General features: G+C 39.8%; 1 protein-coding gene across 5 annotated transcripts in view; it reads right to left on the bottom strand.

The window, feature by feature from the left end:
- Positions 1-24,810, bottom strand: part of rhbdf1a (rhomboid 5 homolog 1a (Drosophila)) — a 66,249-nt gene that overhangs the window by 23,193 nt on the left and 18,246 nt on the right. For 3 of the 5 annotated variants that reach the window (XM_039685968.2, XM_089128768.1, XM_039685969.2), the window contains exons 2-4: positions 5,954-6,098; positions 5,726-5,865; positions 2,975-3,082 (exon numbers count right to left, since the gene is read on the bottom strand). In XM_039685968.2, coding sequence (XP_039541902.2) covers positions 2,975-3,082; positions 5,726-5,865; positions 5,954-6,070 — 365 coding nt within the window. In that variant the 5' untranslated portion in view covers positions 6,071-6,098. The remainder of the gene's footprint in view (positions 1-2,974; positions 3,083-5,725; positions 5,866-5,953; positions 6,099-24,810) is intronic. The other 2 variants (XM_039685970.2, XM_039685971.2) reach the window with 2 other exon arrangements.

Genomic DNA, 24,810 nt, shown 5'->3' with positions numbered 1-24,810 from the left:
TGTTGTCTGTACTGTACGTGAAAAACACAAAGCAAAAACGTTTCAGTTTTTAGCACTTCGATGCTGTGTAAACGTACCCTCACTAAGGCTATGTTTACACGGAAACGATTCTGAAGAGAAAACGCAAAAGTGGCGTTGCGTTCTCACTTTTTATTCTGCGTTTAGATGAGCGTTTTGGGTGGGAAATCTTAAGAAGTGTGTAATGTAGTATGCACTCCAGGGGGCTAGGTGGCGATGTGGAGCACTGCCACACAACAACACCAAGTCTGCGCGCCTGCGTACAGCCTTCACTGTCAAGCAGACTTTTGCGTTTTTACCCTTTAAACGGGAACGCGGCGGTGGAGCGTTTTTAAGATTTCCACTCTGGAGGGTGGTTTCACTTTTTTGCGTTTTTAAGGACGTCGCCGTGTAAACGAAAGGCACGTCCGATAAAATATTTTTATGTTTTCACCCACAAGTGTTCTCGCGTAAACATGGCCTAAGTGTGTTTCTGTTTTTCCTTTGTTCCAGTCACTAATTTTCTTCCATAGATACTAATTACCATCCACACGTGTCTTGATTAGTTGCTAATTGACCTATAGCTAAGCCACGCCCTCGAACACGATGAGCCAATCACAGTGCGCAGCTACCCCAATACACTCGGACATTCTCTGCTTTCACATCCATTGAAATGAATTGGATTTAGTCAGTTTTCATTCGTTTTTTTCCTTGTTATTTTAAGTTTAAAATGGTCAAACGGTGTGCATGGGGTACATGTAACTCCGACACTAGGTTCCCGAAAGGCTGGGCGACGGTGTGTATTTTTTTACCCTTTCCCAAGCCACATCTCAACCGAGATAAGTGATCTGTTCTAAGTTAAGTCAACAACGTATTTGAACGTTATCTTTAAAATCTCTAACGCAGTGGAGATTTCTGTAAGACTGCAAGGGAAGCTCAGCTTCCCCTATAATGTCAAACAAATAATGATCAAATGTGTACTATTGTGTTAACATTTTAATGAATAAAAATGCGTTAGAACACGGTAATCTCGAAGACGAGTTCGTTCAGAATAAGCAACAAATAGCAGGTCGGCTGACTTGATCTCCTTCTCATGCAGCGCCTCCTGTAGCGCGTCACAGTGCATGCGTTTTCCTATGGCATTTCCCCGTTGAAGCTCGGCGTCCATTGACTTCAATGGGGCTGCTTTGAACAGTTTTTTTCAGTGCTGTTAAACTAGACGGTCATTGGATAAATGCTGCGATTATGTCCCGCCCACGGACGCCGGGCGTCTCTGGGGTTAATAGGGAAGTGGGCTGGCCTGGCGTCCGGGCGTCCGCGTGATGATTGGAGGATTGCATCTCCTTTTGATTGACAGTGATTTCACCCAATAAAAAAATCGCTGACGCGGAAGCTAGTTTAAAGACTTCGTGCTCAGTCTCGTCGCGAATTTTGTGTGTATTTTACTCGAAAGACGAACTACTGTAACATATTTCTTAGTATTTGCAATTTTCATCAGATATTTCACATATTTCTTCCGTCGATGTCAGGTGTCTTGTTACATGTGCGGGCGTGGTGTTTGAATCACGGCACATCTGTTTGGTTTCACTTTTGTGTTGGGATTCGGACATGCATTCTCCGCGTGTTTGTTTTCGGTTGTGAGTGCACAGGATGACCTTATGGTCGTACTCATGCGTAACGTTAGCGTTCTGTCTTGTCGTGTTCGCTCTGTTCAGTGTGTTGTGTATTGTGTGGCACATGGTTTGTGTTTACATCGGCCGCGTGCTTTCATGTCATGTTTTGTCTTGTGCTGTGTAGCACACAGCTTGTGTTTTAAACTAGCTGTGTGCTTTCATGTTGTCATGTTCTGTGTGAACACGTGTCTTATGAGTGTTCTCATCATTCTTCAGGTCTCATTTTGTGTGAGCACAATTGCTTTTTAATTTGTTTTATTGGTCATGTGTTTTTGTCATGTTTGGTATGAGCACATGGTTTGTGCTTGTCATGTGTTTGTTGTGCCATATGTGCTTTCCTGTCATTGTGACTCCCATCTTGTTTCCTGATTATTAGTTATTTTGCCCCACCTGTCCTCCCTCGTTACCTGCCTTTTTTGCTCCCAATTTATTCCCCTTGTTTGTTTTTTGTTTGTTTTTATCAATAAAATAAAGCCCATCAACTCTGCATCGAGTCCTCGCTCTTTTCACCATCCCCACACCTGACAGTCGAGTTTAAAAAAAAAGAAGAAGAAAAAAGAGCTTCCCCTCTTTGAAAGACCAGCAGCCGCCACTGCTCTAACGTAACGTTAGGCTAACGTTAGCTTAACAATAGAAAACGTTAACGTTAGCTTCTAGCTGCGTTGTACATCATGTCACTTAGCGTTATTAACGTATATCTGTAAATAACCAAGATAACAATATATATAACAAAACGATATGCGGTTTATCACGTTTACACTGTGACCTGTACAGCTTTGCCTGGAGCTGAAGCTTTTCATCGACCTTCTCAACAATAAAATTATTAATATAACACTTCAATGCATAGTTAAGGCCCTTTAGGTGACTTCGAGATGATATAAAATCTTTCTGTCTCCAAAAATCACCAATTGCCTCCTGTGAAATGTCTCTTACTGTGACACCCGCCATACCCCGAATGTTGACTGTTTGTCCGAGTGAGTGGAGGGGGCGTGGCTTATCCATAGGTCAATTATCTTATCACCCCTATATTTAAGCCCTCTTGAGTAAGTCTTCAGTTGTCAGTTCATATGCCAGTGTACTTTCTATATAATTTTCGTTGATTGGGATGGTACCCTATCAATAGGTACACCTTTGTACTTTATGTATACCCTATTTCCCTACATAGCACAATGGCACCTAAACAGAACTATTATTGCAACGCTAACACCAAAGTTGACTGTGCCACGTGACCATGTTTCCTTTGCAGTGTGTGTGTTGTGTGTGTGTGTGAGCTCCCTCGCCAGGCCTCCGTTGGCCCGCTGTACCTGAGCAGGGTTCTGGAGAGGGACTGATGCCTTCTGAAACCGTGCCGCCCTGCACGGTGACCCTTAATGGGCACAGTGTTAATCCTCTCAAAGTGCACCCGCCTGCTGCTGTGGACGTCCCGAGAGAGAGCGGGAGGAGAGGAAGAGCAGGGCGAAGAAAGGAAGCAGAAGAGAAAAAGATAAAAAAAGAGGGAAGGAGTGTGAGAAGAACTGGAAAACTGATTAACAAGAGCCAGAGAGCAAGGTTAGCAAAAAGCAGAGTATTCCAGTGGGAGGGAGGGTTATATATATTGGAGCAGATTTAATGAGTAGCATATGAGTGAGAGACATGTGCCGGTCATACATACACACGCAGATGCACAGAAATACACAAAACAAGGCTGAAAAGTAGCATCGTCCACACAGAAACCATGTAAACAGGCGCAAAGACACTGGTTCTTTTCAGGTTTGATTTATCAGTCATGAAATGAGGAATTTCAAACCCTCGGGCAGATGAAATCACATGCACATTCCTATAACATCTCAGCGCAAAACAATCGCAGCAAACACATCATAAGACAGGCTGGCAACATTGGCTTGAGACCAATAAAGTGCAACAGTGTTGAGTGCAGAATCACACACAACTATGGGGATTATACAGTATTATGAGGCAGGTTAAATACACAATAATTGCATAGATATTACCATAAATAAATAACATATTATTCAATAAAAATAAACATGAAGAAGAATTTTCATATTTATTTTTATCGATAGCAAAAAATTAACTAGATTAGTCAGACTTTTTTTTCTGTGATTAATCACGATGAATCGCCATTATAAAATATATTTAAAACATTTCATTTTTTAATGTAATCATTTCACAGTTAATCTCCAAATTAATGTAGAAACCACATAAAGACATATTTAAATTTTTTGTCAAAAAGGTAGGAAATTTGCACAGTGCAAATGTTTTATTATATATGGATTAATCCTTATTAAAGTTACAAAAGTTATTTAGTCAAGAGCAGTGAATGATTTTCTTTGTTACCTTTGTTTTTTGATTAACTTAAATGATGACTGACAGCATTATTGGCTACTGTCCCTTTAAAACCTGCCGCTGCCCACAGCAGTGTTGCCAGACGTATGATAATTAACGTATTTGTACGATAATTTTGACCTCCTGTAGTACGATGAATAATGAAAAAAATCCCATAATGTACAATAATTTCTGAATTTTTGTGACACTTAAATCGGAAGTCATAGTGCTTCTATACGCTGATTTCACGCAGCCGCAATTTTTAAATCGCTCCTTTTGAATTTTCTTTCGTGGGAAGAAAACCGGAAGTGTCGCCTAGGAGAGTCGCAAACGCGATGGCATATTGTTGTGTGTTTAGTGTAGAAATTAGTTATTCTAAAAATGTACATACATTTCGTTCATACTTTAGACTATATACAGTGAAATTCATTTATAAATAAAATTATTTTATATGTACTCATAATGGAAAAAAAGAAGCAGGAACGAACTATATACATATCCTATATTGGATATTAACATCCAATTGTGTAAATCGCGGCAGCAGCTTCAGGTTGGTCCAAGGCACTTCCAGGATTCTTCCCACCGGAGCCTCACTTTCGATTTCAAAATGGCGGCTGCGTGAAATCAGCGTATACTCATCGATCTAGCTGTGGATCTACGTCATGATTGTGAGGAGAAAGTGAAGGTGAGAGGGGACGGCAGAGAGCGAGAGACCTTGCGTGTGTGCCCAATCGCCCGTCAACAATCCAGTCAAGTGTCCCCCACCCCCCACGATAATTTTCTTCCATACACGATCATTTTAAGCTTCTGGTACGGTACTTGGATATTTCCAATCTGGCAACACTGGCCGACAGAGACGCTGATCTCACCAAAGCCTCGTTCTCTCACAACTCTTTACGTTAATTTAAGACTTTATTTAACACATTTAAGACTGCTCATATGAGGATACTCGACAAAACAGACATTTTGGCATAATTGTGCCTTGTTATAGTTTGGTCAACTTCAAGCTGAAAGAGAACTTGATTCTGACGCTCAATTTGTCTTTGGCTTGAATGTTTTAAAGCATTTGCAAGAATAAGATCATATAATGTAACGCCATTCAAAGGATGACAGAAAAAACGGATGCTTCGTTAAATATCCTCTTCCCATTTCTACTAGTAACTCAACTTCCCGCGTCTACTATCTGCGCATGTCAAGTTGTAGTAGGTTGCCAGGTTGAGCTCACAAATGAGTTGAAATTTGTATGATGTGTTGATTGCACAAGTAGGATGGAACCTTGGAATAATATATTGATGTCGTTCTATTATTGTTGGGCCATCCAATTACGGGAGTTTCACGGGAGAAATAACAAAACGTGAGGGGGGCGGAGATATGTGTGAAATACGGGGAAAATGGGAGTGTTGACAGGTATGCATAATACACACATTCATACTATATAATAGAATGTGCTTTTTTTTAGCAGTTGTAGAGTAATTACTTATTTCAAGAGGTGTGTGCGATTTGGACGCAGCCAAAATCTTCAAGAGGACTTGATAATGACAGACAGGTGTGTGGCATCAGGGTTGGATCTGAACTCTGCGGCTAGGTAGATCTCCAGGAACAGGATTGGGCACTACAGATTTAGACTATGCCTTAAAATGTCTATGTAGATACTGTAGCTTACTAGGTTTTGAAACAGAGTTTGACCTTTGGTAAAGACATGAACCTCAGGCCACATGTAATGCCTCCCCTACCTCTTGATGGTCTGGGTGATTGAAGACTGACGCTGGAAAGCAGGCCGACGGGGGTCAAAGAGGTCCCGTGGAGGGGAGGGGAGATGAGACGTTTCCACTGGCATACTGACACTGCGTTTGAAACCGTGCCTCTTCACTGGCTGCAAAAAGAGAGACATGGGCCAGATTGGAAACCAGGGCTGAACTCACTTGCACTTAGAAGGACAGGTAGAGACAACAATGCTGTACCTGGACAAAAGCGGGAGGTTCGTCCAGGGACACCTGAGCGATGGGAATGTCCAGTTTTAGCCATGGAGGCTTCTTGCGCTGCAGGCTGCTGGTGCTGTCGCGTCGGGGTTCAGCCATGCTGCCTGCCTCTCCTTAGACCTGCCAGCTACACACAGAGAGAGAGAGAGAGAGATGAATCCTCAAAAGAATTGCACAGAGTGGAATTAAATCCTAAATGCAAGAAGTTAATCCTCAAAGTTGAGGCTCTGTTGTACTGATAAGGTTCAATACTATGACTAATGTAGGGAATGGGACACTAAATGTGCTAGACAGTATGCAGTATACAGCCTCCGGGTTCAACAATAAGAATTAAGTAACTCCAATGGCAGCTATACATTTATAAACCCACTTTTGCTCCTAAACACACCTTTGCTGGTTAGTAATTTTGCATTCTCTGTACAGTATATACTGCAGCAGCATACTAGCATGCCATTCATCCCCAATGTCTAATTAAAAGTACTTGTTGTGCCACAAGATGGCAGTCTAAAATCACCACAAGACACAAAGGGCCCATATATCCAGTAAACCTCCCTGCTGCTGAGGAGGAAACCATAAAATGTAAATAAATAGCCGTTTTCTCATATGTTTACATTCACTCAACACTCTCATATCCACTTAACTGACTAATAAACATTTCTACTGTGGGGTGGAAACGTTTATTGTCAGTAGATTAAGCCTAAACCACTGATTTTATACTACCCTCTCATTAAAAGTGCTACTTTGCGGCGGAGCAGGAATTTGGTGAGAGGCCATCATTAGTTTGTCTTCCCGCTGCATATTCCCACACAGCTTGAGCAGAGAGTTTACCAGATCAGAGTCAGCAGATGAAGAGAGCGCTAAACCAACACTGTTTCCCGCCTTTCTCCATTCAATAATGTTGTCAAGATGTCAAATCAGGGCAGCCTGTGTCTGTCCACAGAAGTCTCAGACCGAATTCAAGTCAGGTCTTCATGCGATCAGTTCTTTCACATTCAGGTTTGTTATGGAAGAAAACGTTTGTGGTTTTGGCTTTATCTTAAAGGGACACTCCACCCATTAGCATTAAGCTTTCCATTGTTAGAAACCCAGTTAAACTATTGAATGGTCGTGCAACACTCTCTCATTTTCCCCTGAGACGAGAGAAATCTGCTATTTACCTTTTTCACTTACTCCTACATTGACGCTAAAATCGTCATTTTACGTCATTGTAGGAGGAAGTTTAAGAGCGGGGATTTCTGTAAAGACTACAAGCACTAGATCCCACCCTTTCAAACCCGCCCGTAGGGGGTTGGACCTAATGTGCTAACAGACCAATCACAGATCAGTCCCAGTGCGTTTGATTTCACCGGAAGAAGCTTTTAAAAAATATGGACGAAGATACTGAATACGAGGACGGATGCATTATGGAGGATTGGGATTACACATGATGTCAGCCATCTTGTTTTGGAAGCTAAGCTAGCAGGCTCTTGTTCTGTGGAGAAAGCCGACTAGTAACTTTAGGGGTTACCGTCCACTTTTTCCCGGACATGTCCGGCCGTCGATGTCCGGGATTCAGCTTTTGCTTTCTGTGGTCGCCATTCATTGTTTACATGCACCGCTTTTGTTTCAATCTAACTGAATTTGAAGAATCTGAATGTAGTGTTTACATGAACGCTAAAAAGTGATTGGCTGATGTGCGTTTTAACATTGCTAAGAAAATTCCCGCTCCTCCGTGAGAGATACGAGACCGGTGCGTCTCAGGTGTCGTTAATCGGTAATTTAAATCAAGCCACCGGTTGCGTCGTTCTCCACACGGCCCTCAGTCACTCCACACTACACCCTACAGCCAACTGTAGAACGCAAAAGCCAAATCCCGGACATTTTCGGGCAGACTCATCACGGAGACTCACTAGTAGCCTAGACTTGTTTAACTACTGCGCGGTTACTGGTAGGCGGGGCCTCCTAGGGGAGTGAATCAAGTGCATCGTGGGAGTTGTTGTCTTTCATCCACATGAGCCAAAAATACATTTTCTGTCTTTTCTCAGTCTAAAAAGCTCCAAAACCAAAAATAATTACATATTTCTTCTACATAAATGACCCATTTTAAATACACGTTCATCTTTCCAGAGGTGGAGTGACCCTTTAAAGGCATAGTTCACCCAAAAATCTCAACAATTTTATCCCAGATGTGTGTAGAGTTAAAGATCTTTACAATGTCATACTTGTTTAAAATTACAATTAAGCACACATACTAAACGCTTACGTCAAGTCAAATCACCTTTACACAACAATACAGATAATTTCAAAGCAGCTTTACGGTGTTAACAGGAGCATTCTTTCAGATGCAAACAGAGTTAATTTCGGCCATTGTTATCAGTTTAGTGCGGTTTCCGTTCACGTTGTAAAGATCATCTATTATTAAATTAATTCAATTCATCTATAAAGCAGCTCTGCAGAAGACAGTGATGTCATCACCATAAAAACATTTGCAGAATCCCTCATAATTGTTCCTAACCACATACTAAGCAAAACAAATGCTGATTTTTTGTTTTATTAATAAATAGCTGTCAGTCTTCAACTACATATTGTCTTTCACAGTAAACATCCAGCCAGAAATGAGTCAGATATTCATTCAATAACCACTTTGATGGACTTAACAAGTAATTAATGAGCAAGTAAATCATAATAACTTGAGTTTGTCTAACTTTTTTGTCTGAGTAATAACTTACAAGAATCTATTGTACATGACTACAATGGTCCAATGGTCTTTTTGCTTTTGCACGCAGCACAATAGAAAAAACAAGTTTATTGTATTTGTGTTATTTCACAATACAACTCATAAATCAGAGGAAAATGTAATTTCTTCTGCTTTGGTGCATTGATTCAGCAGAGGCACAGTTACAAGTGCTCAAAGACTTTTCTGCAACCCATTTTTATCCAAAAAGCCTTTTGCTTTGACAAGGGAGTGATGTGGAGGCAAAGGCAGTCTTTCTGTGATAAATATTCACCCCTCGGGAAGGCCTCCAAATCTGCTTTTGGTTATACTTAACAAAACAGATTTTACAGCAAGCCACTCATGATGGAGTGATGATGGAAGAAGCCACTGCGAAAAATATAAATCACAGAAGTTCATACATCTTGAGTGAAAGTTTAAACTTTGAACTCCTCAAAATAGCCATCTCTCAGCAAGGCACCAGGCAAGAAAGAGCTCATGCTGGAAAGACTCTCATTGTCCATGAGAAAGTCCCTGCCCGCTGAAGAGGAATGTGGACTGATATCATCACTGGCCGTTCAGTATGTGTGCACTGTGAGATTACAGAGCAGACAGGAGCAAAGCCCCAGCTTTGAGGACACCCCTGTCGATTCATGTCAATGGTTTCCCACCACAGATAACGGCTGGGTGATGAAGGTCAAAATAAAAGTATAAAAGTCTCAATATTTTGTGCTCATATACTGTATATTGCGATGCTTATGTATTTGTTCTCAAATGGATTGACTGTAATGTCAGTAGAGCAGAGGTACTGGACCATGGCTCCATCCGCCCGCGGGACATAATTGCGCCATTTCACCATTACAGTTTAAAGTGAGCGCATCAAAACAACGGAGCGGTTCACACTACAAGAGCACTAAGTAATGATCTTTCAGCACTAAACCCTCTAGTATTTTTAGAGGATTCATTCAAGCCCTTTCCGCTCCGTGTGCATTGCTTCCCTGAGAAGAATGAATGAACGACAATGCAGAAAAAATACAATTATTTTTTTAAGTCATACAGATGACTCTGACCGTTTGACTAAACCAGGGTTAATGCGTGGCACCTTTAGACTTTTTTTTTCCCCTCATACATGTAGTATTATTGAATCAGCATTTTAAGAGAATTTCACAATAGGGACCTTCGCCCGTGACGTCATGACGTGGTTACATGCGATCTGGTTGGCAGAAAAGTAATGGCCGCTTGCCGTGCAGCATTATAAAGACACAAGTTAGACACAAGTACTGTGTATACCCTTATAGATTAAGGGCAAATTATTGTATTTTCTTTGATACATTTTTTACGTATATGTTAACCAATGTTATATATCAGAGGTAAGATAATTTTGATTCAAAATATAGCCCATAGACAAATTACACCTCTATTTTACTCTAGTTGTAACACATTTACCAGTTATCCTTATTTAACACAAGTAACAATCGTAATTATGACTTACAGGCATCTAAAGATTTGTACTCCTTCATTGACTCTCTGGTAAACATAGATGGCGTGTCGATGAGATACAGGTAGATGTCGTCGAATGTCAAATCTGGCTATGTGTTCGGGCTTTTGCTCCAATTCTCACTCAGGTGATGTGGATCAGGCAGAGAACATGAACCCTGGATATCTAAAAGCTTAAACGTATCTCCTTTTAGCTTCTTCGTACAAAGAATTAGCATATCCCGACAAAACACAGGTAGACTAATGCGACATGTTTTGGTTCTTTCTGCCAATCAGTTCGCGCCCACGCCCATATCGTGACGTCACATTTGACTCCGGCGAACATCGCTATAAATAATTTGGACGGCAAGGAAAGACAAAATACTTTTTTAAATTACTAGTTAACTTAGTTTTAAATTTGCACATTGTTTGTTTTTGTTGCTGTTTGAGCAAAAACAATTTATGCGAAGTTACAAGGCTCAAAGTTCAAAGCAAAGGGAGATATTTTCTTTTAAAGAAATTGCTTTATAAGGACTACAACACACGGCTAGTATAGACTACACAACATTAGTGACATCACCAACCCTAGAATTTACATAAACCCTGCCCCCGGTAACACATTTCTAGATTATCAAGATAGAATAAGCTAATCAATGATTAAAAGATAACTACACATCTCATAAATTAATCTACTAACCATTCAGAAACATCCTGTTGCTTCTACATGGTGTCACTTCTTCAGTCTCTCCCTTTTTGTCTGACTCTTTGTTTGAACATAAAAGGCTAAAAGTTTGTGAAAAGTTCAGTGCATGTGTGTGTGAGGACACGTTGAAGCTCCGCCCCCTGTGTGGGAGCAGCAGCAGCTCATTTGCATTTAAAGGGACAGACACAAAAACACAGTGCGTTTTTCCTCAACACTCAAAAAGTGATAATTTTAACATGATATATACAAATATATGTGGGGTATTTCAAGCTAAAACTTCACATACACACTCTGGGGACATCAAATACTTATTTTACATCTTGTGAAAAGGGCATTATGCCACCCCTTTAAGAGGTAAACCCCAGTGTTTTACGTCCCGAGGCCTTCTATGTGTCATAAACGTAGGTGATTTTCATAATGACCAACACAATCAACCAAGAGCAGTGCAAATTAGCGTCTAGTTTAAGAAAACATGCTTTTAATGGCGCAAGTACCAGTACATTGACAAATGAAAAACTTTAGTAAATCATCTTGTGTGATCCCACCTCTCCACCCAAAAATTTCACATTTGAAAGGGAATCTCCAACAAATGAATATGTAATAAGGTCAGCCGCAAAAATAACTGAGCTAATTTTTCACTGTGCGTCTTTACTAAATCCTGACTAGTTTTTTAAAGCCAAAAGAGGGTTTGTGGAGCAAGCTGTTAGTAAATCTGGCCCTTAATGTAAAAAAAATAAAAAAATAAATAATAATCTTACCTTTTTATATTCATATCCAGTGAGAAATTCTTTGTTTGGTAAATATTGGTAAAATTTCTAAGACTTCACTGCTTTGGCTCTCAGGGCCTAAGATTCTTATCTATGAGAATATTTAATGAGAACATTGTAACAGTTATACAATGGTAATGTATAACCGTTCCAAAAATGTATTGTCTGAACCTCTGCTGGGACAGAAATATAGAGACTGGAGCTTTCACCGAATACCTCTGCGCTATAGGATGAGGTCCAAACAGATACTTCAAACAAGCAAAGATTTACATAGTGTAGCTTTAAACAAGCCAACAGATGTATCTCAAATATTTCGCAAAAGTAGTATTTGATATTGTCCAGCCCCACCACAGAAAGAAACCACCTGCCAGGCTCAATATCCAAACAGACCCCATTACAGAAATCTAATCCTGACTGTTAGGCATGTCAGAACCCAAATTGGCTGATTTTGAAAGGCAACGATTAGTCCGAAATGAGAAGACGCAGTTGTGCTGTGTGATAGACCGCTGGAGAGGCCTGAGGGAGACACATGAAAGCTTCCCGTCAGTCTTTGAGCTGGAACAGACCACCGTGACGGTTTAATGTCTGTATCAGTATCCACGATCATCTCATTAATCTGGCCACTAAATCACACGACAGGCTGATTACCGACTGCATGAGAGCCATCAGCCCTGGGTCTGCACATTGCATTGTGGGATTACGGTAATTATCTTCTACACCCCTGTCATTTGACTCCAACCCCTACTGCTTTCCTTCCTGTGAAGCTAATATGTAGCATGTGCCTGGGTTTATGTTGCAGATGCCTCTGGCTAGTTTGAAAGAGAGCTGATGTTACATCACAGGCAATTAATTCCCTTCAGTTTTACTGTAACATCTTAAACATTATAGCACCTGTCAATCACAGAAGCATGTTTTTGGGATGGTTTCTGTGGCATCCATCTCAAGGCTGCACATGTCGGATATCCCCAGGAGAACCATGGGAAGAACCGCACAAGGCCAGCTGTGTGTTTTGTAACACACTATCAGCAATCGTTTAAGACGCTGGACGGCTGTAGCCCAATGCATTATGTATATGTGATGAGATGAGATGTATACAGTTATGAATTCTATTGAGGCTTGAAGCCAAAGCAACTCGCAGAACACCTTTTACAAGGACAATGTAATTGATTTGACTGGACTGACACTATTGGATGAGATAATGGTATCACTGTTTTCTCCAGAGCTGAACGCCTTTCATAATGGATACACTTTACACAGTTATTGAACCAAAGTGAATCAACACTGAACTGATTTCAACTGAATAGTGACCGTTTGCTATCAAATAATCCTGTAAAAACGGTAAACTACTGGCAGCTGTGGTTGCCAGCATCATACCGTAACTATACAGTGTGTTACTGTTTTTGAGTTGGAGCATATAGCTGTTAAATTAAAGTTTTATACTGTAGCTGACAATACGGTATTTAGCTGTTAATTTAAAAAACAGTAACACACCGTATTTTTACGGTATGATGCTGGCAACCACAGCTGCCAGTAGTTTACCATTTTTTTTTTACAGGATTAGTTTTTACAGTGGCAGAATTGAATTCTCTTCATTTTTTTCTCATAATATTACTGTAAAGTTGCTTTGAAACAATCGGAGGGCTTCAATTTGTTAACATTAGTTAAAATGCAATAAACTAACAACAAATATTTTTGGCTGCATTTATTACATTTAATTAATTACGCTAATGCGTTAATTAATTCACACAACTTAAAAAAAAAAAATACACACCATGATTTGAAAGTTTTGGGGTCAGCAAGATAAAAAAATAACAATAATGCTTTTTTTATTAGAAAGGACAAATTAAATGACAGTTAAGACTAAAGATTTCTAAATGTGGTTCTTTTTAACTTTCTTTTCATTAAAGGATACTGAAAAAATGATAACAGTTTCCACAAAAATATTAAGCAGCACAGCTGTTTTTACATTACTACTACTACTACTACTACTAATAATAATAATAATAATAATTGTTTCTTGTACAGCAAATCAGATCATATTATAATGATTTCTGAAGGGTCATGTGACACTGAAGACTGGAATTATGATGCTGAAAATTCTTCTTTGATAACAGGAATAAATTACATGTTAAATTAAAGCTGCAAGCAGCGATGAAAAGGGCCCTCGCACCCGTGCCACCACCACCCGCCGGTTTTAGGAAAACAGAGCGCGGTGGGCAGTATGTAATGATAATAAATATAGGAGGACTAAAGGATTTGTATTTGCACACTTCCTGTTACCAGCAGGTGGTGCTATTGCTATATCCAAATATGAGCATGGCCATGTGTTCAGGACCGGAGTCTTATCAAACATGTGAAGTTTGGGGCAGATCGGACATTGTATGCCTGAGTTACTGCAGGCTGTCTGTGGTTGCCTAGCAACATCGGAACTGCAAGCAATATTGAACTATATGACATTCATGCACAAATCACCAAAAGGCTAAAATTGTCATGTCAGGCCGCCAAGGGCACACCCTTTGACGAAAACTCAACGTCTTTGCAATTTAACGTCGCAGAGGCTTTAAGATTACACTCACCAAATTTGAAGAGGATCAGATCAAAACTGTAGGAGAAGTACAACATCAGGAAATTACGAAAAATGCACAAAATCTAAGAGGAAGTTCAAAATAGCTGACTTCCTGTTATGTTTAGCGCTATGCTCCAAGAGACTTTTTTGTAGGTATTGGGTCATTACATGTATGTACCAAATTTCATATCTTTACGTGAAACGTAGAGCCGGGGGCCGGGGCAAAATGTGGGGGCAATAATTTAAAGAATTTGCCCTACCCAATTTTGAAAAGCATATCACACGTAAATTGTCACCTCTTCTGAAGCATGTGCAAAGTTTCATGAGTTTTCGAGCATGTTTAGGCCCTCTAAAAAGCGATTCTTTTAAGAGAAGAAGAATAATAATAAAGAGAGCAAAAACAATAGGGTCCTCTCACCATCGGTGCTCGGGCCCTAAATATATTAAAGTAGAAAACGCTTATATTACGAAACCCAATATTACTTCCAAAGAAATGCAGCCATGGTGAGCATAAGAAGCTTCTACAAAATCATTAAATAATCTTACTGACCCCAAGGTATCGTGTGTAGTATAAATTATCCTTAATCAAGATTAATAAATACTGTAATTAATAACAAGACAGTTCATGTAAGATTAAGCCATAAGCCCATATACTGACCCATCCACATCACTCAGAGTTATTAATTAGGACATCTTATGAATGATTTTTTTTAATATCCTCTACAGTCAGAAGAGACAGTTTAACAGGTCATGGGAAGGATATCCTTGAATGAGAGCGATATCCTTGAGGAGGGAGACCTCGGATTGATTTCCACACCTGGCTGTCATCCAAAGGATATGAGTCTTCTATAAAGGTTTTCATTCAGATTTATGCTTCCACACAGAAAAGGAAATTGACCCACTCAAGAGCTTGAAAAAGATCACTTGTAACAAAGTTAGTGAAAAGTAAGTGAATAGCACCATGTCGAGATGAACTTTCCATCAGGGTTTTAGCATTGTCTCTTCCTGACTGCATCCCATGTGGCGTCACTAAATGTTTCGCTTTTCATGTAGCCATGTAGTGATTAGTTTTGACTGCCCGATTAGATCAAGAGAAAGAAAATCTCGGCTTTCATCTTGACCGTTACATTGTTCGCGATTAGCTTCCTGCCCTTGTGTTATCCAGGCAAAAGCCTGCCACGAGCTAAAACTTCCTGTCTCGAGACAATCATACTATAAAGGACTAAAGTGTTGTGCAGGGGATTCAAGGTATAGGTTAACATGCAAATACAGATTGGCTGTTGAGTTTATTATACAGCCTTTATTATACATGCTTTATTCTGCTTTTATGATGATTTGTATGACCTGTTCACACCACAACTGAATACAACTTCAAGTATGAATGAGTCCTAGTCATGCACGACAGGTTATGTAGTAATGGATTGGGACACATTTTAGAGCGGGTGAGACTTTAGATGCTAACTAGAGTCTGTGTGTGGGTGGTTCAGATATAACACTATGGGGACAAAATGTCATTTTCAGTCCCGATGAAGAAAAAAGCTTATAAAATCATAAATTATTTTTTATTGCAAAAGTCGAAATTTAGAGAGTTTTTGCGTTAGGAGATAGAATATAGAGTTTGTACAGAATAAAAATCATTATGTCTATGGAAAGTCCCCATAAAACATGGAAACCCATCATGTGTGTGTGTTGGGGTGTGCCCTTTTGTTTCCACATCTCAAGTCACTCAAGAAAGACCCTCACCACCAGCAGACCAAATGGAAACTTCCTGTCTGAGATTTTCCGCCATTTGAGCCTAATATAGATCACCCGGGCGAGCCAGATACGAGTTTTTGGAGAAATCTCTCTGATTGGACGACCTGCCACTGCCATTTGTTTGTCAGAAGAGTTAAAGGTCTATGATTTAGATGGTGAAATCTTTCCCATGCATATTCCAGGTTAATATGCACAGTCTACGAAACCTTGCTCTGCTCAGACTTACATAGACTCTAAAAAATGATGTGTTGGATTTACTTAAAATATATATGCACAATTTTTGCATCATACTTTTTAAGTAATCCCAATTTGGAATAATTTTACTTCAAATTAACAAGAAAACCTTTGTTATGTACTTAAATATTTGAGTTCACGCAACATTCTTTACTTAAAATGTATTTTTAAGTAAAGAATGTTATGTGAACTCAAATATTTAAGTACATATAACAAAGGTTTTCTTGTTTATTTTATGTAAAATTATTCCAAGTTTACTTAAAATATATATGCACCATTTTTGCATCATACTTTTTAAGTAAATATAACAGTACAGGCCATGTGAGATCAAAACAAATCTTAGTTCTGTTAACTTAACATTTAAGCTCATTTATATATAAAATAAGACAATTAAATGAGTTGAATCAACCATTTTAACTTATTTTAGATCTTCAGCTATTGGTCTGCTTACTGCACTGCTCCAGATGAGCTCAACGAATGACATCATTCTTGGGCAGAACTAACTTTTTAGCAAGTAAAATGGATTTTAGTATAATTGTAAAATCTTCACCTTCATGTTGTGGTGCACGTGTCTTTTTTTTTATAAAGTAAACGTAAGAATAACTGGGCTGAAGCATCTTGAGTACTTGATTATCCAGGCATCTTTTTTAGTCAAAATGTGAATATCAAATATCTGGCTTTTGAAGAATGTTTATTGGTACAACGCTCAATCATCATTGTATGTATTAGAAAAGATAATTTTACTAAGACATATTATTGAGAGATAAAATGACCACTTTAATGGTGCTTTTTCCTTTCTCTCTCTCTCTCTCTCTCTCTCTCTCTTAAATTTTTTTTTTAAAGATTAACAGTCCCAGTCTCTATATAGATTGTATAAAAAAAGAGCAGATTGGACATCCAGCAAAATGTCTTATTTTGTGTTTCACAGAGGTTGGGAACAACATGAGGGCGAGTCATGTGAATTTTCCATGAGAACATTCCCTCTAGAAAGCAATCTAGCACTTCATGAGAAGAGGAGATCACAGAGTTCAAGCCAACCCAGTCTCATGAAAAAACAAACAAACATCTATTTTATAAGGTAAGCATTGACTGTAAAAAAAATATGGACAAAGCTTTTGTTACGTCACCCACAGACTTTCTGAAGAACAGTTTTGAGGCTGTTTATGGGGGGTATGAGCGGCGCCATATTGGAAAATCTTGGGAAATACAAAATACAAATGTTCAGAAAGGATACAGAGGTGGTATGATGTGTTGTGTCAGATCATGTCCGAGACGTCAAATCCCACTCGGCGCAGCCCGTTATCGGCTGTCAATCAAAGTTAACCGCCCTTATTTGCCATACATTTTATATCTAAATACGATCTAAACTAACGAGTTAGAAAAAAAATTCACCCCCCTCACAGTTGTCAGGCACGCGGAACCTATCGAAAAATACAATAAAAGTCCATTGGACCAACCTGTAAAAACAAGAATTTTTGCTGTGAAAACGGACATTTATGCTGTGAAAACGGATATTTGCTCCCTATTGGGACCTCTCTCTAGCGGATTTTAGATGCTTCCGGGTAGGCTTCATTTTTCAGATTTGAATGTTGCCGTTTGGTGGTAAGGCAGTGATTTTGTATGAATTTTTATGATGCGAAGCATGAAGGTCCAGGTCCACCTCTAAACCTGACCATCAGCAGGTCAAATGAGGTAATACAAATTATCCACCAAAACATAAATAGTTACAAATTGCCATTATATTGTTTGTTCCGCAGAGACTCATGTTTCGCATGTGTTTGAGTTTATTTGGAGCAACAGAGTTTGATGAAAGAGCCCCAGGGCAAAAGGAAGAGGTTTAATGATTGGGGCAAAATAACACATGATGGATGACCTAATTTATTTGTGTGTTTGAAACACTGGTCACTTCCTTCCTAAAGGCTGAACATCCTGGCCTTGAGTAAGGCTTCTCTCTCTCTCTCTCTCTTTTCTTTCTGTCTCACTCCACACAATTTCTTGGACCTATAGTTCTTGCACACACAAGTGGCCGCTTTGCTCGCAGCATTTATAATGTGATGTCTTTATTTCCCAGTCACTGAGAGTTTAAACTCCCCCCGTTGCACAATACCCACAAGGCAACCAACACAGTTATTTCCGCTCATGCCAAGCTGACTCCTCCTTTCCTCTCGTACACTACCAGCAGTGTGCCTAGAGGATCTGCCCAGTCTCAACAAATCAGCCTGAAAGGAATTCCCCTTTTACTCAACAAACATGGAAAAACTGACAGTTGGACTTTGCCTTGTGTAACTATTCTAGCCAGACACAGTGCAAGTCAATGGTCGTGATAAAGGATTGAGGTTGACACACAGGGTTGTGTCAGACTAGTTGGGATGAGGTCTGTGTATTAAGGATTGAATTGTTTAAAAAGAAATCAGCAAAAGTACAAACATTAGGAGTTTTCGCACCAGAGGAACCTTTTCATAGTTCCTGTAACTATTGGCGGAAGTACCAGCTTTTTTAGTGTGTTCTCACCACAGGAAGTGGGAACGATTTTAGTTCTAGGAACGCCTAAATTAGCTCCTACATTAACTACCAGTGACAATCCATGTTTGTGGATGTGAAACACCTGCACCCGCCATTAAAAAAAAGCCATGTACACACTGTTTATAACCTATATATTTACTCCTTGAACGTGGAAAAAGAGTGATGGACTGATTGCAAAGTATTCAGGCACGTCTCAACCTTTACGCTGAGGAAATCCAACGTGACTTTGAAGCGAAAAATGATAGTATTTCTGCTCAGCAAGTGACAGTGGGGATTACCGCATGGCAAACGATATTTTTCATATTGCGTTTACTTTCTTTATGTAAGGCTGTGTGTCCACCAAAGCGTTTTTAGCCAGCTAAAAACGCCGTATTTTCCGCAGCATATTTTCCGTTGAGACGTTTCGTTGCTATGATACAGAATATGCGCAGCACAGTTTACTTGTAGATTTCGCAGATAATTTGTTTGATACTAAAAATTTATTTTTCATCCATTTTGTTCGGTTTGCTCTGCTGGTTGATGTCATTGTACAGAAAGAATGTTGTGACAGTTGGTCAGTGTGGTTTAGTCCCGCCCCTCCTCCACTGTGATTGGACGGCTGGGTAAAAAGTGACAGTGATGAGCGCTGCGTTTTATCCAAAATTGAACATTTTTCAACTCCCGACGACCAGTAAGAACGCTGGGCGCACGGTGCTTCAGCGTGTAAAAAACGCTCAGCGCCTCGTTACGCTCCAAAAACGCAGCGCTCCCATTGAAAACAATTGAAAACATACGCCAGGCGCGTGGAAAAACGCTTTGGTGGACACACGGCCAAACAGTTCTATCTAATAACGTGTAAGAGGACTGTTAAACAGATCGTAAACTAATAAAGACAGAGGATGTGAGCGTTGTGTGCTCAGGCTAAGTCGTTCTCAGCACCGCCAAAATAAAAGTCTGCCGTGCCGTCAAAATTAAAATCTACAACAACCAGAACGGCTGGACGCAAGTGATGGCTTACGTCACTTTAAAGTTCCAACTGTGAATGCAAACAGAAAAATTGTCCTTTTCAGGGGACTGTCCTGGTGGTTAGTTCCTATTAGTTCCTGTAACTATCTGGTGCGAAAGCCCCTAATATTATTTAGTAATTTATCAAATAAACAGCTGAGAACGCCATTACATCTCCAGCAAGAGCAACTGAGCAACATGATATTTCTCTGGGTGTGTGTTCTGTTGTGTAACTGCAGCTCATCTTCAGTCTGTCTATTTTGTGCAGATTCTGGCTTTTTAAAAATCTTTTTATAGCTCACCAATTTTGAAGCTGACAACAGCAGAGGAGCTGCTCAAGCTTGGTGGAGGATTCTGGACAACTTTTGAAAGAGATTAGGAGTCTAAAAATAAAGCCCATCATCTTTGAGGAGAGAAAGCCGAGCAGAGACAGGTGACTGTGCTGCTACTGCACACACTGCTGCCAGAATGACATAACCAAGGGTACAGTGCCATGCTGAGCTCACGTTTACTCATGCTCCAGTATGACCACTAACCGCACTTCAGCAGAAAGGATGTATGTCACTGGGTGGTTGGTATGTGGGATTGCTATGCAGTTACTAGAGTGTTCTTAGTAGGGTTTAACATGACACTAGTTGGTTGCTTAGGCGTTGCTAACCAGTTACTAGATTGTTCTGAATGAGCTTTAGTATGACACTAGGTGGTTGCTATGTGGGGTTGCTATGCAGTTACTAGAGTGTTCTGAGTGGGGTTTAGTATGATACTATTTGGTTGCTTAGGCGTTGCTACCCAGTTACTAGATTGTTCTGAATGGGGTTTTGTATGACACTAGGTGGTTGCTATGCAATTACTAGAGTGTTCTGAGTAGGGTTTAGTATGACACTAGTTGGTTGCTTAGGCGTTGCTACCCAGTTACAAGATTGTTCTGAGTGGGGTTTAGTATGACACTAGTTGGTTGCTTAGGCGTTGCTACCCAGTTACTAGATTGTTCTGAGTGGGGTTTAGTATGACACTAGTTGGTTGCTTAGGCGTTGCTAACCAGTTACTAGATTATTGTCTATGGGGTTTAGTATGACACTAGGTGGTTGCTATGTGGGGTTGCTATGCAATTACTAGAGTGTTCTGAGTAGGGTTTAGTATGACACTAGTTGGTTGCTTAGGCGTTGCTACCCAGTTACTAGATTGTTCTGAGTGGGGTTTAGTATGACACTAGTTGGTTGCTTAGGCGTTGCTAACCAGTTACTAGATTATTGTCTATGGGGTTTAGTATGACACTAGGTGGTTGCTATGTGGGGTTGCTATGCAATTACTAGAGTGTTCTGAGTAGGGTTTAGTATGACACTAGTTGGTTGCTTAGGCGTTGCTAACCAGTTACTAGATTGTTCTGAGTGGGGTTTAGTATGACACTAGTTGGTTGCTTAGGCGTTGCTAACCAGTTACTAGATTATTGTCTATGGGGTTTAGTATGACACTAGGTGGTTGCTATGTGGGGTTGCTATGCAATTACTAGAGTGTTCTGAGTAGGGTTTAGTATGACACTAGTTGGTTGCTTAGGCGTTGCTAACCAGTTACTAGAGTGTTCTGAGTGGGGTTTAGTATGACACTAGGTGGTTGCTATGTGGGGTTGTTATGCAGTTTCTAGAGTGTTCTGAGTTGCACAAGTGAGACACATGAGTCGTTCAAAACCCTAAACGCAAATATGAAGAATAGTAATAGTAATTATAGTAATAAAAAGCACTAATGACCATCCAATAGCAAATCCAACAATGCTGCTGGATAAAAGTCCCACCTTACATTATTTCCAGCTGCACAGTGTGTCTCACTCACATTGCCGAAGTTAATGCATGTTGTCTTTAGAGGAGATGGGGGAGGGACTGCAGCATTCCTTCTCATCAGACAGGAAATACTCTGCATAGTCACCCATCACGCTGCACACCCCTGAACTGCTCGAGCCCATTACATTTCTGATAGCTGTGACATGTGACAGTCTTTCACCACGAACCATTTCATCTGCCATTAAAAAACAAACACACAGGAATACCCTTTGCAGCTGACTCTCTGATCATGTATCAGGGCAGCGGTGGTCAGGACTGACTGTGTCTCAGTAGTGGGCGGAGCTTCTGCCGTTGCCCATGTTTGCTCAGCATGTTTAAACAGCACATCGGGTCTTTCCAGGGGAAACTAAACACTTCAAAGTGATCAATTGCATTAATGAAGTAAGCAATAGCCAATGCTTAAAGTGACAGGTCACCTAAAAATTAAAACTCCAGTTGTTCCAAACATGTACTGTACGTCTTTGATTATTACACTGAACCAAAAATAAAATATTTTGGCTGCTTTTCCCCCCCAAAAGTCACTCTTTTCCATGCAATTAGTCCCTATGGAGATAAGGCTTTCAAGCTGCAAAAAGTGCAAAAGTACCATAAAAATATCATCAAAATTGTCCATATGAATGCAGTAATAGCTTTGCGATATCTTTAGGAACAGACTAAATTTAATAATTATACAAGGAGTTATTCACTAATAATCTTCCCCTGCAGTGGGCTGATTAACTGCGGTGTCCAAATCATTGAACTGGATTAAATAAATCATATTGAACCGAATCAGTTCTGTCCTGCAGAACTTGGAACATCTTGAACATCTTTACACCTGGTATTAAGATGTGTTTTGGTCAATGGGATCACAAGTGTACGGCGCTAAATACAGGTTTAAATGAGGTCTAAAACGTTTTGAGCTTGTCCACTTTCGACCACTTCCAGAGGTAGTCATTTGATCTGATTTCTTTCGTAGTGGACGAATGTGTTCAAACAGCCACAATAGACCATCTACTTTCCTCCCACTGACCTAACCCGTCAACATCATGCGAAGTGCGCAAGCTAGACGTGGTTTGGTTTGAAGATGAAAAAAATGTATCAAGCACAATGTTCTCTCACCATTCCTGATTTCTAACACACACTCACAGCATTCAGTAGGACCTTGCATCGGTCAGAGCAGAAACGAAAGCTGCTACTCTGCGTATGTTTTTCCGCCATCTCCGTGCGCATTCATATGTAAATTGGGCAAGCTTATTTTGTCCATTAAATTGAAAGATCTGAAAAAAAAAAACCCATACATTAGACCCTCACCTCAAAGAAATCAGGACAGAATTGGTTGAAAGTGGACAAAAGAGACATTAAAATACCATGTGTATATGTCTCCCTCATCTACTGGTCATCTGATCGACCAAAACCAGGTGTAAACAGGGCCTCAGTTTCAATAATAAATCATGTTTAATGAACTGGACCATCTGATTCCTTAAGAAGAATTAATGATTTAAATAACACAAAATTATCAAATGACTAACAGACTCGTATGGACCACAGCTTGAAAGCTTCAGACCCCATTTATTGTAATTCTATGGGTAAAAAAAGTTTTCCAACATGATGGCGAGTAAATAACGTCCCATTAACCTCACACTAAGGATCAAAGCATGGAAAGGGAGCATCATATAAATTCAAACCACTGAATCCTCTGCATTCAAGCTCCCACAGCCATTCTCCCTATATCTCACGGTCCACTGCAGCGCTGCCTCTACGGCTGCATTAAGCCGGGTGGAGGACTGATTTAATTATCACAAGCATATTACTCAGATACTAAGTATCCTCAGCTGTTTCTCACCATGATCCAGAAGCCGAAGAATTCAGGACTGAGTCACTGCTGAGCTGAAACAACCTCCCCTGATTTTGTAAGAAGTGAGCCCTCACCGTAGAACCATATTGTTGTTCAGCGACCTTTAGTTGCTCACATTATTGTGCAGACTTACAGTTCTCAACACTCCCATCCAGAAATAGCCTCATATATATTTAACAATCACTCGGGGGCCTTAAACTGCAGTAACAGGCATGACTCCCTACATAAGTGCCACTCAACACTTCATGCTGTTCAAAACCACATATAAATGTCACAACACTTCAGTATTTTACAAGACTCCAGAGTACAATGGGAATTCGCATTAATTTACAAAGTAATTTTCTGATTTAAACATGTGTAGGAGAGAACGGCACTCATGTATCGAACCTGAAATGTCTCTGTTTTTTTGTTCATTTAATTGAAGTCAAATGTTTCTGGTTCCCAACGGTTTTAATTTGTATGTGTGTGTGTGTGTGTGTGTGTGTGTGTTTCACATAAGAAAGAAAGTCGTCCAAGGTTGGACCGACACAAGGTTGAGTAAATGATAACAGAATTATTTTTTTCCCCGGATCTATCCCTTAAAAGCTTTTTATGTAGTTGGTCTGCAAGTACTGCAGTGGCGGATAATCAAATTTATCAATTATTTAGCAATGGAACATCCTTGAATAATTCACCCCTTTTTCTGTTTTTCATCTATAAACAAATCTCTCTGGTGACTAAACCTGAGCAGAGAGTGGTCAGAGAGTCTGTTTCCTCTTGAAACCCGCAGGACAACTTTTTACTCCGCTAGATAAATAAGCACTTGTTTGGATCACTGCAAGTGCAAGAACCAACAACCAAAGGAAAGTGCAGGTTTACATTCATTCATCTGGCAGGAACTGAGGAACACAACACATTTATTTAGTTATTTGTGTATCTATCTATTTATGTACACAAGCAAAAGCCAAAGTAAAATGAAGAAATAAAGAGAAAGCCTTGTGGATTAGTTAGAAGAAGTGCGTCTTCAGCTGTTTCTTGAAAGTTTCGATTGTCTGGGCAGATCATTTGCCTGAAAACCACAAGTGTTTCGCTTTTGCATTTTCTTTAAGACATTATATTACATTACAAATTATATTGTCAGTATCACAATTTGAGTGAAAGCATCAATGAGTCAACGACATTACATGACATGATCAACGTCACAAATTTAATTTTGTAACCTAAAAGTAGTGCAGAATATTTGTTCATTTCCAGGATGAATTTTGAATGGTTTTTTAATATTGACTCCACTATATATTCCTTTCTTGTCAAATGACAAACTCAATATAAATATATTAGCAATAGCACTGACGCCAAATATTCAGTACAAACTTACAGCTATGTTAAGCCATCACATAATTTTGTAGGTGGATATTGTTCTTTTACTGTATGGGTGGTGTGTTTGAAGTTTGTATGAATATGAGCTCCACGCTGAGTTCATGTGATGCCTAC

This window comes from Pimephales promelas, chromosome 3 (assembly GCF_988280905.1).
Source record: "Pimephales promelas chromosome 3, fPimPro1.hap1.1, whole genome shotgun sequence".
Taxonomy (NCBI): domain Eukaryota; kingdom Metazoa; phylum Chordata; class Actinopteri; order Cypriniformes; family Leuciscidae; genus Pimephales; species Pimephales promelas.
This window is presented reverse-complemented; position numbering and strand designations above follow the sequence as displayed.